This window comes from Urocampus carinirostris, chromosome 7 (genome assembly GCF_059441175.1).
Source record: "Urocampus carinirostris isolate Australia breed hairy pipefish chromosome 7, RoL_Ucar_1.0, whole genome shotgun sequence".
NCBI lineage: Eukaryota > Metazoa > Chordata > Actinopteri > Syngnathiformes > Syngnathidae > Urocampus > Urocampus carinirostris.
The window spans coordinates 43,019,468-43,034,685 of NC_142355.1; the positions used below are offsets into that span (position 1 = coordinate 43,019,468).

At 39.9% G+C, this 15,218-nt stretch overlaps 1 protein-coding gene across 2 annotated transcripts in view; it reads left to right on the forward strand.

The window, feature by feature from the left end:
- Window positions 1-15,218, forward strand: part of tmtc2b (transmembrane O-mannosyltransferase targeting cadherins 2b) — a 178,974-nt gene that overhangs the window by 115,666 nt on the left and 48,090 nt on the right. For both annotated transcript variants that reach the window (XM_088341036.1, XM_088341037.1), the window contains exon 7: window positions 838-916. In XM_088341036.1, coding sequence (XP_088197162.1) covers window positions 838-916 — 79 coding nt within the window. The remainder of the gene's footprint in view (window positions 1-837; window positions 917-15,218) is intronic.

Here is a 15,218-nt window from a genome sequence, read left to right on the forward strand (position 1 = left end):
GGAAGGGGTTGACACTTTGACCTGTCATGCACACAGTCATGCGACTACCCAACAATCAAGGCCCTCCCTAATATGCCCCCGGAAATAGCATTTTCTGTGTGCAATCTGCTCGGAACACAATGCATGTTACATTGATATCAATGACAATAGAGGAGAAAATTCAATCCAAAATCTGCAAAACAGTAAACCAGCATTAAACAAAGCGTGATTACTGTATTAGGCACGCAGTAACAAGAAAATAATATTTAATTTTATACTAGGCTAATCTGCAATACTGTTTTCATATAAGTAACTATTCAAAACATTCTTAAGTTTATCAGCAAAGCATATATTTGGAAATTTGCTGCAGCACACATTAAAAAAAAAAACTAGTAATTTATTGTAGGGTTAGCGTTTTTGAGTGTTTGCAGATCAGCTGTTTACTGCAATTTTACTTCTGTTTTTCTTGTGACTTTTTTTCAGTACTTTTTCCTCTTCAAACAGTTTTCTTCATAAGCAATTGGTGAAATAAAATGGACAGTATGCATTTCTGCCACCGAAAAGAGGAGCTCCTTTGTCCATTGCTATGTTTTCATGCAATAAACCCTAGCAGTGCATTTTGTTTTCAAACCCCTCAAAACCTGAGTGCTTTGGTTTCTATTCTACACCAGTGCTGCTGAGTGAACCTTGAACAGATTCCATAAAAGTACAGGACAGGTCCTTCCTTCCTTCTCAGTTCTGTATCAAACAGCATCCAAGCAAACCCCTAATTCCACACTTTGTATTGACAGAAGGCGACCCAAGTCCCAGTTTTAGGAAAACAACTCACACCTTTTCTTCCATATGTGTCACCTATAGGAGGCCCTCTCTGTCTTTAAACAAGCGATACACAAGATGCCAAGGCAATTTGCACCGCAGAGCCTCTACAACATGATGGGTAAGAACAGTGTTTTGTTTAAAAAAAAAATGATTGTGAAAAGCCTTAAAAATTGATTCAAGGGCAGTGTGAGTTTGGCCAAAGTGTTTGGAAAAATATGTCTTTGTGATCGAACTTGAGTTCAGTAAATGGCTGTCAAGCATGTGTGATATGGTTCATCCTAGACATCAGTGTGAAGGAGATCTGTATATTTCATTATGGTAGAATTGCACACAACACGACCACTGCTTTTTGCAAAAAACAATAAGAAGAGTTTGTACGGGTGCTAGAAATCCTTGAAAAGTGCTTGAATATAGGGTGAAGTGCTTGTAATTGCTTAAGATCGTTTGGAATGTTCCACAAATCTGCTTAAAAATAACGCCGATACACATCTCTGGTGGCTTCACTTTGCCATTGCATTTCTTCTCCCATCATGACAAACAGCAGCTCCTCTTTTCGGTGGCAAACGCTACCAAAATTACTTGTATTGCATTGTCCTATGAAGTGTCATCGCTCCCTACGAGTCTCGCCCAAAAGGAGCGGTGCAACTACACCTAGGAAATATGTATTTAGGATTATGTATCACTTATGACAATTATGTGGGCCATGCAAAAAGAAATAAGGTAGTGTTTCCCAGTGGTAAGATGTAATGGAAAGAACTTCCTGCAACTGAAAATATAGGCTACATATTACCCTCTTGTTAACACATATATGGGGAGAGATATGTCTCAAAAAATGTACACATGTATTCTTTATATCCACAATTATTTTCACGATTTACTTACTAAGATCTAAAAATCATATAACTTGATAAATGCACATGTAACATTAAAAGTTGCATATGTAAATCGCAGATATATTGGTGGATCTGCGAAATACACGAGTCACAAAGGTTTCCTTTTTTTAATGGTACTGGAGAAATAAAAAACGTGCTTGAATCTTGACCATGAAAAATGTGCACAAACCCTGAATAGAATATATGTTCAGTAACCTTCAATCTTTTTAATCACAAGAAGCAACCATACTTTGCCTTACATTGTCTGGTTTTATGCCACAAACAAGGCTACAAGCAAATCCTGTACTGTAATACTGGTTAAAAAACTTAGTCGCACCACTACTTGAAATGAAATGAAATGAAATGATCTGCATTTATATAGCGCTTTTCAAGTCAATGACTTCCCAAAGCGCTTTACATTGTGCTTCACATTTCCCAATAGCGGCCGTGATCTGTGCAGCCATGTAAGGCGCTAACCTGCTTATTGGGGGTATTGGGGTTTCAGTGTCTTACCCAAGGACACTTCGGCATGTAACACGGACAAGCTGAACTGGGATCCCTTAATCCTAAAACGATCGCTCTACCTCCTGAGCTACTGCCGCCCCACTACTAAGTGGAAAAGTAAGGGCAACGTCCTGAACACTCCAATTCTATTGTCTCTGTTTTTTTTTTGTTTTGTTTTTTTTTTCCCAGTTGCATTTCTGTCCCATTTAGCTTCCAAATAATCAACTGACATTTTTTTGTATAACCCTTAATCACAAAATGTTTAAAAATTCTGCACAGGCCACAATTACACCATCCCCTGATCTGAGACTGGCATGCAAGCAAGGAAAAACTCAAAAACCTTATCATGAGAAAAATAAGAAACCTTGAGAAGGGGCCACACAAGTGGTAATCCCCCTTCCAGGATGATCAGGCTTCAATAGATGTTGCATTGGGTAACAATACACAAAACGTAGTCAACGGGTTATTGTAAAACGATCCAACGGGGGTGACATGCGCAAGTGGAATCCCAATTTATAAAACGTGAAAAAACAATTTCTGGCTCTTTAGTTTTCCGGCCTTGTTTTAAAATGGCAAGCTCCTCCAATCATTTGGAAAGTGAGAGCAAAGCAGAGGGTTATATTTTACCTTCGGATGGGAGTTAAGAGCAGAATTTGACGAGATCTCCATTGCTAGTTAAGAAATCACCTGTTGAGCCACTGTCTCTTTGTTTTCGTTTGGGCTGGTATTTCTTGCGTGTGTCTGAAAATTTAGTACTGTAATGATTAATCATCTTAACAAGCATATTTTTCAAAATCATCTACCTTGTGATGTAGGATTTGAATAGATAGATAGATTGGCAGATAGATTGGTAGATACTTTATTCATCCCCATAGGGAAATTCACATTTCCAGCATATTACAAATTAAAATAAGTGATATAGAATACAAAATACCCAATATAACATTTAAAATAAAAAATCATTTGAATAATGTTCCAAAATATAAACACTGTAATAAAAATAAAGCAAAATATGCAAATGTGAGGTTAGGGTTTAATGTGGGCTTTTCTCCCCAGGGTGGAGTTAAAGAGCCTCATGGGATGAGGGAGAAATGATCTCCTCAGTCTGTCCGTGAAGCAGGACAGTGACAGCAGTCTGTCACTGAAGCTGCTCCTCTGCCTGGAGATGATGCTGTGTAGTGAATTGTCCATGACTGAGAGCAGCTTGTTCAGTGCCCGTCTCTCAGTCACAGTTCTCAGGCTACCCAGCTCTGTGCCCACAACTGAGCCGGACTTCCTCACTAGTTTATTCAGATGTGAGGCATCCCTTTCTTAGTGCTGCCTCCCAGACACACTGCCGCATAGAAGACGGCGCTCACTACAACAGTTTGATAGAAGATCTGCAGGAGCTTTTTGCAGATGATGAAGGGCGCCAGCCTTCTGAGGAAGTCCAGTGGGCTTTGTCCTTTCATGCACAGAGCTTCTGTGTTGGCAGACCAGTCCAGTTTATTGTCCAGTTGCACACCCAGGTATGTGTAGGTCTGTACAAACTCTACACATTCTCCTTAAATGGTTACAAGTTCTGGGTAAGGTCTAGTCCACCACCTTCTCCTTGGTCTTGATGGTGTTCAGATGCAGGTGGTTAGCGTCGCTCCATAAGACATAGTCCTGGATCACTTTCCTGTAGTTGTCATCCTGCCCTCTCCTGACACATCCCACAATAGCAGTGTTGTCCGCAAACTTCTGCACGTGGCAGGACTCAGAGGTGTACTGAAAATCCGACCTATACAGGGTGAACAGGATCGTAGAGAGGACGGTCCCCTGCGACGCTCCCGTGCTGCTGACCACAGTGTCAGATGTACAACTCCCGTCTCACATACTGGGGTCTCCCTGTCAGGTAGTCCGTAATCCATGCCACGAGCCTACTCCTACTCGAGTAGTCTACCCCTACGTAGCAGAGGCTGTATCGTGTTGAAGGCACTGGAGAAGTCCAAAAAAGTAATCCTCACAGAACCACTTCCCTTGTCCATGTGAGAGAGGGATTGGTGTAGCATGTAGACTATAGCGTCCTCCACTCTCACCTTCTCCTGGTAGGCAAACTGCAGAGGGTCGATGGCATGGCAGACCTGTGGCCTCTGGTGGTGTAACAGCAACCAATGGAATCTTCTCTTCAATTTATTTGCATTGCGGTTGATTTTCTTTAATGATCTGTCCATGTGGCTGTATTTCCTCTTTGGTTTTCTCAAATCATCTCACCATTCTCACCGTGTTTTTCACAAGTCCAAGTAAATCTTAATTGATTACTCTTGATTCTTTTCTTCACAACTTCCAGTTCCTTTTTTTTGTTTGTGTCATTTTGTTTAGCAATTCTGTAGTATATATTTTCTTATAGATATAGATTTGATTGTCGCTCGTGCGAAGCCAAGACAATACCAACTGCTCATAGGGTTTGGTCCCTGTAAAGACCAGGGTTGCCATATGACAACGTAACTGTTACCACTCCCCAAACATCTCTCAATGTTTCTTTTTTCTAAAGACTACGTTTATATTTTCTTTGGATCCGGGTGTACCTGCCCAAATGGTCATTATACAGTGGTTGTATTTGTAGGCCAAGCTTTCTGGCCCTGGAGCAAAACTTTGTCGCAGGATTTGTGATTTTAGGGGAGTACACAAATTCAACAATATCGCTAAAAAAATTCTCTATATTGACGCTCATTAAACACGCTCTAGCAAAGCACCTTGAGCAATCTGATTTGGTGAATGGTCACACACATTCCTTAGCCACCTTGCTCAGCGTAGTTTGAAGGAAAATAAGTTGGTGTCCTCCTTTGCAGTGTTTTGTGACATTTTTACTAAAGTGGCGTACAGTGGAACCTCGGTTTTTGAACGCCTCTCAGTTCGAACAATCGGTTCTAGACCAAAACTTTGGAGAGATTCTTGCTTAGCTTTTCGTTCGAAAAATCGGAGTTCGAATGCCGGTACGCTAGGGGCGATGCTGAGCGGCGTACGGGTGTAGATTGCCCCCACCTCTCGTGAAGAACTGTTGTCACGTGAGCGCGCACTTCTTTTTGCTTTCATTTTGAATATCGGTGAACGGAGTGTTTTAACCCCTAATTATGCCTCGGAAGAAGTTCGGTGCAAGCAGCAAAGTTGCTACAGGTAGTGCGTACAACTATTGCATTTAAGAAAGAAATCATAGCAAAATATGAAGAAGGTGTGCGAGTTTCCAATCTTGCTATACATACATCATGGCTTCTGCTGAGCACCACAAAGGTAAGAAACCCTTTTCATAATTCTTTTCATTATCCTTTAACCGCTCACCACTTGTTGTGGAGACCCGGGTGCTAAATGTCGTGTACACGACCTGATTTTTTTATTTTTACACGTTCATGTTAGCGTAATCTTTCGTACGGAAGATTGCGCTAACGCGAACGTACGATTAGCCTGGGTTAGCTTCATGTTTACGTTCTCGGTAAACATTTAGGGTGTTGGAACGGATTAAAACGATTTTACATTACTTTTTTTTTTTTTTTTTTAACTTTTTATTTCTCACACCAATTTTGACAGAGGTTTGATTCCACCATCTTACATCAACACAAAATATATACACTTGACACACTCATAAATAACAGAAGGAACAATAAAGAAGAAAAAATACTATTAATAGAAAAGAAGAATAAATGTTCATACAATACATCCATACAAAAAGAAATATATAAAAAAATAATAAATAAAAAAATACACCCCAAAAAAAAAACAAAAAAAAAAAACATAATAAATAGGGGGAGGTGTTTAGACATCAAGTAAAATTTGTGTGATAGGCTTCCATCTTTTCTCGAATTGGTCAAGTTTCAGTTGAAGTCTTGCAGTGATTTTTTCCATAATGTACATTTGCTTTAATTTGTCTCTCCATTGTTTTATGTCAGGAGGTTGTGGTTTCAGCCAGGACACTGTGATCATTTTCTTTGCTACCAGAAGCATTACCCTTAGTATATATTTCTGTTGACCAGATAGTAATTCTTCTGGCAAAATTCCTATTATGTAAGCCTTTGGGTCCAACCGCAACTCCCAGCCAGTAATTAATTTTATTTCTCTCTGGATACTTCTCCAAAAATTTAATATTACAGGGCAATTCCAGAAAATATGCGTAAAGTCTCCGACCCCCCCACAGTTACGCCAACATAGATTTGAGGTATTTTTATATTTTGAAGTGATAGAGGGTGTATAGAAGAATCGCATTTTTACTTTCCATTCAAACTCCCTCCATGTCGGGCTGTTGGTTGTTTTGTGTCCCTCTTTCAATGTTTTTTCCCATTCGTTGTCTTTTATCGCTACATTAATTTCTTGTTCCCATTTTTCCTTAACTGCCATGTCCTCATTACTGAGATCCATTCTCAGGGCTTTATATAGTTTTGATATAACCCCCTTTATTGATTGTCTTTTTGTATATGATATTAATAATTCCTCTACCTTAGTTGGCTCCTTACATATTTTCCCCCATTCCTCGTGTTTCTGGAGGTAATGCCTTAGTTGCAAATATTTGTAAAAATCATTTCTGGGTAGGTCAAATTCTTGTTGGAGTTGTTCGAATGATTTCATTGCCTGTGCTTCCAATACTTGGGTAATCAACATCAGTCCTTTTTGGGCCCATTTTTGAAACCCTACCTCCATAGCCCCAGGTTTAAAGTCTGGGTTTTTCGCTATTTTGGTAGCCCTATTCACAGATCTTGATATTTTTAATTTTTTTTGTATTGTTGACCAAGTTTTAATAGTTCCTTTAATCCATTCATTCTGGATTTTTAGTTTCTTCCACCTCGTGACTGATATGTATGGTAACGATTCCACAGGCATATTTGGACAAGATCGCTGCTCCATGTCCACCCATATCGTATCTTTGTCTGTAGTAATCCACAAGATGAGTGCTTTAATTTGAGCCGCCCAATAGTAATATTTAATATTGGGTAGGTCTAGGCCCCCTTTTTCTTTAGGAGCTAACAGGGTTTTGTATTTTATTCTAGGTTTCTTGTTTTGCCAAAGGAATTTTGTTATCAATTTATTTAACATTTTAAATGTGGATGCCGGAATCAGAATTGGAAGGGATTGAAACAGAAATAATAGTCTTGGTAATATGTTCATTCTAATTGTTTCTATCCTTCCGATAAGACTTAAGGGCAAAATTTCCCATTTTTCCAAATCTTTCCTTATTTCTTTTATCAACATTCCATAATTTGCATCAAACAGCTGCGTGGAATGTGGTGTAATGGTCACCCCCAAATATTTAAACCCTTTATTTGTCCATTTAAAATCAAATCTTTCAATCACCTCTGTTGGACATTTTCCTGATATCATCATTGCTATTGATTTGCTCTCATTATTTGAATACCCAGCTACTTCTCCATATATTTTAAGGCTCTCCAACAGTGGTGGTATTGATAACGAAGGTTCCTTCAGCATTACCAACAGGTCGTCTGCAAACAATGATATTTTATGTTCTGTTCCTCCTTCATCAAATATCCCCCTTATTTGCTCATTTTGTCTAATTGATTCTGCGAGTGGTTCTATGCTTATTGCAAACAAGAGTGGGCTTAAACAATCCCCTTGCCGGACTCCTCTTTTGATATCAAAGAAATCTGAACAGTGACCATTTACTCTAAAACGAGATTTAGGGTTTTTATAGATTATTTTCACCCATTCAACAAATATTTGAGGGAAGCCAAAAGCTATAAGTGATTGATGTAAGAAGCTCCATTTCACCCCATCGAAAGCTTTTTGTGCATCCAAGCTCAGTAACATCGAGGGTTGGGTCTTAGATTTTGTGCTCGTAATTATGTTTAGTATCCTCCTAATATTGTTTGCACCCTGCCTTCCCGGAATAAACCCTGTTTGATCATTTCTAATTAATTTCGCTATAAATTTCTGCATTCTTTTTGCCAGTATGCTTGTAAGAATTTTTAGGTCATTACAAAGTAAACTAACTGGTCTATAGCTTTCACACAATATTGGGTCTTTTCCTTCTTTGTGCAAGACTGTTATGATGGCTTCCGACCATGATTTGGGGGGATCTCCTTTTGTTAGAGCATAGTTAAATACTTTATGCAGTACTGGTGTTAATTCTTCCTTAAAGCTTTTGTAGAACACCCCCGGGAATCCATCCGTTCCTGGTGATTTATTTATTTTTAAGTTATTTATTGTATCTTGTATTTCCTGTTTTGTAATGGGGCGAATAATTTCTAATGTATCCCCCCCTGTTAGTGTTGGTAAATGTAGTTTTCCTAAAAAGTTTTGTGCAGTGTAGTTATCTAAGTCATTTTCTGAGTCCTTGTATAATTCTTTATAATAATCTGCAAATGCTTCTGCTATACCTTTGGGTTTTACTAAACATTGTTTAGAGATAGGATGTTTTATTTGTGATATAATTCTATCTGTTTGGGCCTTTTTAAGTTGGAAGGCTAGCAGTCGACTGGCTCTATTGCCCATTTCATAGTATCTCTGGTTCACAAAGCGCAGAGCCCCTTCTGCTTTATTTGTCAAAAGTTCATCTAATTTGCTTCTGGTTGTTTTTAATACCTGTAATCTGGATTCATTTGGTGTTTTTTTATGTTCTTCTTCTAGTTCCTTAATCTTATCCTCCAATTCCTTCTGATTCTTTAAGCGTATTCGTTTCAGTCGGGACGATATTTCAATTAATTTCCCCCTTATTACAGCTTTCCCTCCTTCCCATAGTATTGATGGAGAAACCTCATTGTTGTCATTGATTTGGAAATATTCTTTTATACACCGTTTTATTTCCTGTACTACGTTTTTATCTGAGAGGAGAGATACATTCATCCTCCAATACCTAAAATGGGGTTCATTGTCTAAATTTAGTTTCAAAGTAATTGGAGAATGGTCACTTATAGTAATATTCTCTATACCACACTCTACTACTGTATGCATATGTTGTCTTGAAATGTAAAAGTAATCAATTCTCGAATAGCTGCCATGCGGGTTTGAATAGAAAGTATTATCTTTAGTTTGGGGATTCTTCTCTCTCCATGGATCTATCAATCCCAATTCTTTAGTTATGTTATTCAACATCCTCGACCTCTTTGTATTTGTTCCATGTACTGAAGGATACTTGTCCACTTTGCAATTCTGTACAGTGTTAAAGTCACCTCCTATAAGTAACATTCCCTTCGCACAGTTGGTTATTACTTTAGCTAATACTTGAAAAAATGTCCCCTTTTCCTCAATTGGTGCATAAACATTCATTATTGATATTTCCCAACCGGCCATTGACCCTATAATCATTATATATCGCCCCAGATTGTCCTTCACTGGCCACCCCTTTTCCAAGTAAAATTGCTACTCCCCTCCTTTTACCATAGGATGCGTAGAACACCTGGTTCACCCATTCTCTTTTTAGCTTCTTATGTTCAATCTCTGTCAAATGTGTCTCTTGTAATAAGGCTATTGAGCGCTGCAATGTCTTGAGTTGATTCAATATCTTCTTTCTCTTAATGGGGTGGTTTAGCCCATGTACATTATATGAAACAATATTTAGATTGCTCATGATTTGTATTGAGTCTCACTGATTTTTGAAGCATACAAAAACACTACATTAATTACTAACACCTCTATTGAAAAAACAAACCAAATTACTAACAAACATATTGACAAGCACACATAATTCCCCACCAAAAAGAAAAAAAACACACCCAAAAAACACAAACCCATGTCTTCCAAGAGTCCAATCGGAGAGTTGTGGCTACCCTCCTGGAAATATGCACTCAGTGCGTGAACAACTTTTGTACCGTCGTCCATAGTTATAACTAACTAAATATTTTAGCGTAGCTCTATGCCAATATATATATATACACATATATTGTTTTAATTTAAAGATAACAATTTTACTTGGTATTTTACTTACTTCTAACTTGTTGAATTTATAATAGAAAGGGCAGATATGGTCCTTACTCTTTCACCCCAAATCCGAATTTGGCTTCGTTTTGCTCCATGAGAGCTTGTAAGTCACCTTCTATGATGGGGGTGTTCCTTTGTCTTCCTCTCAATTCCGGTCACTGTGGTCCAAATGTTCTTTGACAACATCTTTTGCAGTGTTTCCGTGTTGTCCTCTTCCACTTCGATCCCCATTTCTTTTAGCAATGTTGCTGCCTCCATCAGTGTAGAGAATGTTCTTATTCCTGAGTCCAAAAACATCTTCAGCTGGGCGGGATATGGGGATTGTGCCTTTACGTTCTTTTCCTTTAACTTTTTGATAACGTCCCTTACTTGTTTCCTCTTTTTTTGGATTTCTGTGGTGTAATCTTGGTTGAAGTAAACGGTCTTGCCTTCGTACGTTGTCTTCCGCTTCCATGCTTCTTTCATTACGGATTCTTTCACTATGTAGTCGGTGAAACGTACGATAATTGCCCGTGGCAGTGCTTTACCTTGAGACTTGTTCACCAGTGAGCGGTGTGCCCTCTCAATGCGCAAATCCATATGTCCTGTTGTCGGAATGTTCGATTTAATAAAGTTTGTTATGAAGCCGATTGTGTCGTTCCTCTCGTCACCCTCCGGAATGCCATGTATTCTAATGTTGTTCCGTCGTGATCTCGACTCCAAGTCCTCACACTTTGATGCTAGTTTGGCGGTTTGTTGGAGCAAGGAGACTGTTAATTGTTCTAGTCTTGACGTTCGCTCTTCCGTGTTAGCATGTAGCTCCTCCATGCTTTCCACCCTCCGCTCCAGCAACACAGTGCGCTCCAGAAGCTCTTCGATGCTTTTTTCCAGTCTTGCCATAGAAATCTTGTTCTCACCGGCTGCTTCAGTGTGTTCTTGCCGTAATTTACGGATTTCATGGAGGATGGCCGAGTCACGTCCCTCGTCGACCGATGACATTCCTTCTGCTCCCTCGATCTTTTTCTCCTTAGCGCCCTTTTCCTCAACAAGTTTCCCCTTCTTGACCATGTTTTGTTGAAGAATTTCTCTTTAATATCAGTCACAATTTGTACCCTTTCTGTCTTTCTCCAAGTAAGTATTACATTACTCTTTAGTGATTTTTGTCAGAGCTACTTTCCTTGCTGCTGTCTACCTCATTGCGCCACCGGAAGTCCCCGATTTTACATTACTTTTAACTACGATTTTCCGGGATCGACCAAATCGGTTTTCGAAGAGGGTTCTGGCACGGATTATGGTCGAGAACGGAGGTTCCACTGTATCTGTTTTCATATGGGACACAGGCTTTGGCATTATTATTTCAGAGATACTATCAAATCAAAAACATAACAGTGAAATAAGATGTGCTGAAGAATTAGCTTTTGTCTGGACAGCGGGTTTCGTGGTTTTGTTTCTTTTGTTTTATTGAAAAAAAATATATATTTTGGCCTGTATTGCTCTTTGGATCAAAAGGTTCCAGATCCCTGACCTAGCGGGGCACACTTGCCCCACGGGCCATAGTTTGGACACCCTTGAATCAAGCTGTCGTTATTAGCTGTCACTAGAGGCTGGAGTATCAGAATTGATTTTGAACAAGAAATATGACGTTTCTCACTCATATGTGAAAGGGGAATGGTTTTGGAAAGAACATGTCTACATGTGATTTGACTGTAAAGAGCCTCATTTGGGATCGACTGTAAATGTCGCAAATGTTGATGATCTTGCCGCACTTTCTTTTCCCATCACAAAGAAAGTAAGACCAAAAATTGTCGCAGATTGACAGCAGTTTATTTTAAGAAACAGAAGTTCTGAACAGAAGTTCAATGATTTTAACTACGGCAGCAAGCCGTCTTGTTAGGTCACAGCTGTAGAGCAGATGCTGCAAGCTGAGCTGCTCCCTCTCTTCCTTCCTGGCTTCCCCGTCTCCCTCCCCTATAAGCCAACTTTTTTTAAGTCTGCCTGCCAGACTCTCTATTGGCATTTGTTATTTAAATGCAATTTGACAGAGCTACTAAGATGATTTGGAAATGTTGATGAATATTTCAATTGTCCTTAAAGGTAAACCCAAATTGTTCTTTTTTGCATAAAATCTCTCTCTCGCTCGCGCGCTCTATCCATCTATCTATCTATCTATCTATCTATCTATATATCTATATATCTATATATATTATATATAGATAATGCATTTTTCTTATACACTGCAAAGAAATATGATTTACCTTCCAATAAATAACTTAACTTGACATGACTTGTAAAATAGGCATTGTTCTTGCCATTAGCTTTATTTAATCTGAACATATATTAAAGCTCTGTGTTATCCTAGCTAGATTTTTCTTCTGCACACTGTCTGACCATTTCATTGACGTTACAGCCTAGACTGTAACGTCCCTAGAGTAAACAAGCCAGATGGGTCAACTTTGAGGCTGAATTTTTGAGTGCCCTGACGCGAGGTATATGTTGCAACATATTTGCATAATTGTGGGAAGAAATACTTCACGTTATGTGTCTAGTTGATGAAAATATGTTTGGGAATACCGTATTTTTTGCACTTCAAGGCGCATCGGACTATAAGGCGCACCCCCAAAAAAATAGTCTTTTGTCATATATTTTCCATACATAAGGCGCACCGGACCATAATGCGCTACAGTAGGAACGTCAACAAAACAGTCAGATGGGTCAGTTAAAGTAAATGGGTGTCTCAGACATGTACAGACACAATGTCTGTACGATGTCACCAGTCACTGAAATGCCATATGTTCTGAATTTGTATACTATCTATGACGTTACAACGCATCGCCCCGGTATTGCAGTATTCGCACTGATCGCTGCATGGCTCTGTGGCTAGGACCTTTACTCGGCCTCTTGGCTGATAGCAAGTGTCTCGCCCCCTTGGCTTTGTAGCGTATTATGATTTGACCGATAATGGATAATTGATAAAGAATATAGAACAATAAACCTTACATATATATAGTATATTTAAAGAAAAGAGTGAGAGCACCTGCCCAGTTAGGGTGGGGGCCGTCTCTCCTCAGCAGGTCAGGTCGGCCCCAGAAAGCAGGCCGGTTATCCACATACCTAAATCCCTGCTGACTACAGAAACTTGCCAGCCAACGGTTGAGCGAGACTAGTCTGCTAAACTTCTTATCATTGCCTCTTGCAGGCAAGGGGCCAGAGACAATTACTCGATGCCGACTCATCTTTCTGGGGAGATTACCGGTCCTAGCAACATTTTTCTTTGTAATCTCAGATTGCCTCATTTTAGTATCATTAGAGCCGACATGAATGACTATCTGTGGAGCTAGCCCTGTCCTGGTGTCTAGGTTTGCCTTTCAACTCCCTCAAAATAGCCTCAATGTTTGGTGCTATGGCCCCAGAAATACACATAACCCTTTATGTTACGGGTGATGTAGTCACCACCAGTAGACAGGGGTGTGTATGGATAGGCTCACCGTGGTTAGCAAGCCATTTAGGGCTAATGCTATTCGGACTAGCAGGTTTGGTACAAGCCAAGCTAGCAGTGGTGTCCGCCGCAGCTAACATTTTCCTTTTAAAACTGCTCTATCTCACGGACATGCCACTCTAGAAGGGCTACCTGCCCGCGAAAGCAGGAGCAACCTTCACAACAACCCATACTTTTAAGCAGTTGGAAGCCGAGCAGCGTCTTAGCAGCCGGGGGAGGGGTTGCTCCTTCACCGGCGATCGGCAGCAGCGCAACGATAAACAATATCGCGCGGCACTTACCTTGAGCCAATCATCCGAAGTGCTTACCTGAAACCTTGCAGCTGTTAAAGATGAAAAATCTCAGTCCAGAATTCTGATATAGCAGGAATCTGAATTGATCTCGTTGTCGCCGACAATGTGAGCAACACAAAACTGCCGCCACTCTATTACTACTTATTAACTACTTATTGCAAACTCACTCAAAATAAGTAACACTGCTCTGCAGTGAGGTTCGGGTCTGGCAGAACGTTGCGACTGCAATCTGCAGTTAAATAAAATGCAGAGTCAAAACTGGATGAGATAATTCTATTCTGAGTTGATGCCAAGTTTCACTGCTCATTTAAGAAGTCGTTGTGTGTCGTCTATTGCTTATCATTCCTTTTTATCAGTGCAAGAACTAAGTGTAATCCCTTTGAGCCTCAAATTACAGTTATTTGGCAGTGGGGTATAAGCGGGGCAGCTGCATATGCAACTCATGTCAAAAGCTCAAGTGATGTGTTAACACCTTGGATATGCAATACCTCCTGCTCTGAGTGATTCTGTAAAATCTTGTCAAATTCCTGCAATAATACAGGCGTCACTGGATGGCTTTGGTGGCCATGTCGTTGTTTTTTCAGGTGCACGCAGGATGAGGGTCAGAGGTGCTGGTGTCATGTGATGTCTGACACATCAGCCTTGCTCGGATATTACTCGATGTACTCTCTTCATATCACATGCTGATGCTGCAATGTGTTCTTAGAGCAATCGACAATGCAGGGGTACCTCTACACACAATCTTAATTCCTTTGCTCCCAAATTGCTCGTGTAACGAGTGAATTTTCTTGATACAGAATGAATAAAAACTAAGAAAGCTTCATATCCTTGAAAATGCCTGATACCTAATATTGTGTTTTTAAGGATGGAACGTGCTTACATTTTGGTTGAAGTTCTTGTGATGTTTAAATTGTTGCCATGCTGAAAAATGATGCCAACCCTGCTCTCTGGTGGCTTCGCTTTGCCATTGGATTTCTTCCCTTTTTGGCAAGCTCGACTGGTCAAGTCAAGTCAAGTCATTTTCATTTGTATAGCCCTAAATCACGAAGAGTCTCAAAGGGCTTCACAGATTATTACACTATATTACACAGACTATTTTTCAGCCGACGAGAAGAGCAGGTTATTCATATGCTATGGAGTAGAAGTGAGTTTTAAGTTTAGATTTAAACATTTCTACTGAGGTTGCAGATCGGATCTCAGGGGGAAGAGCATTCCACAGCACCGGTGCCCGGATGGAGAACGCTCTCGAACCAGCAGAACACTTCTTTGCTCTTGGGATCACCAGAAGACCGGCACTCTCGGATCGTAGGCTTCGGACCGGGACATAGGGGCAAATCAGATCTGAAAGATAAGAGGGAGCAAGTCCATGTATGATTTTGTATAATACTAACAGAA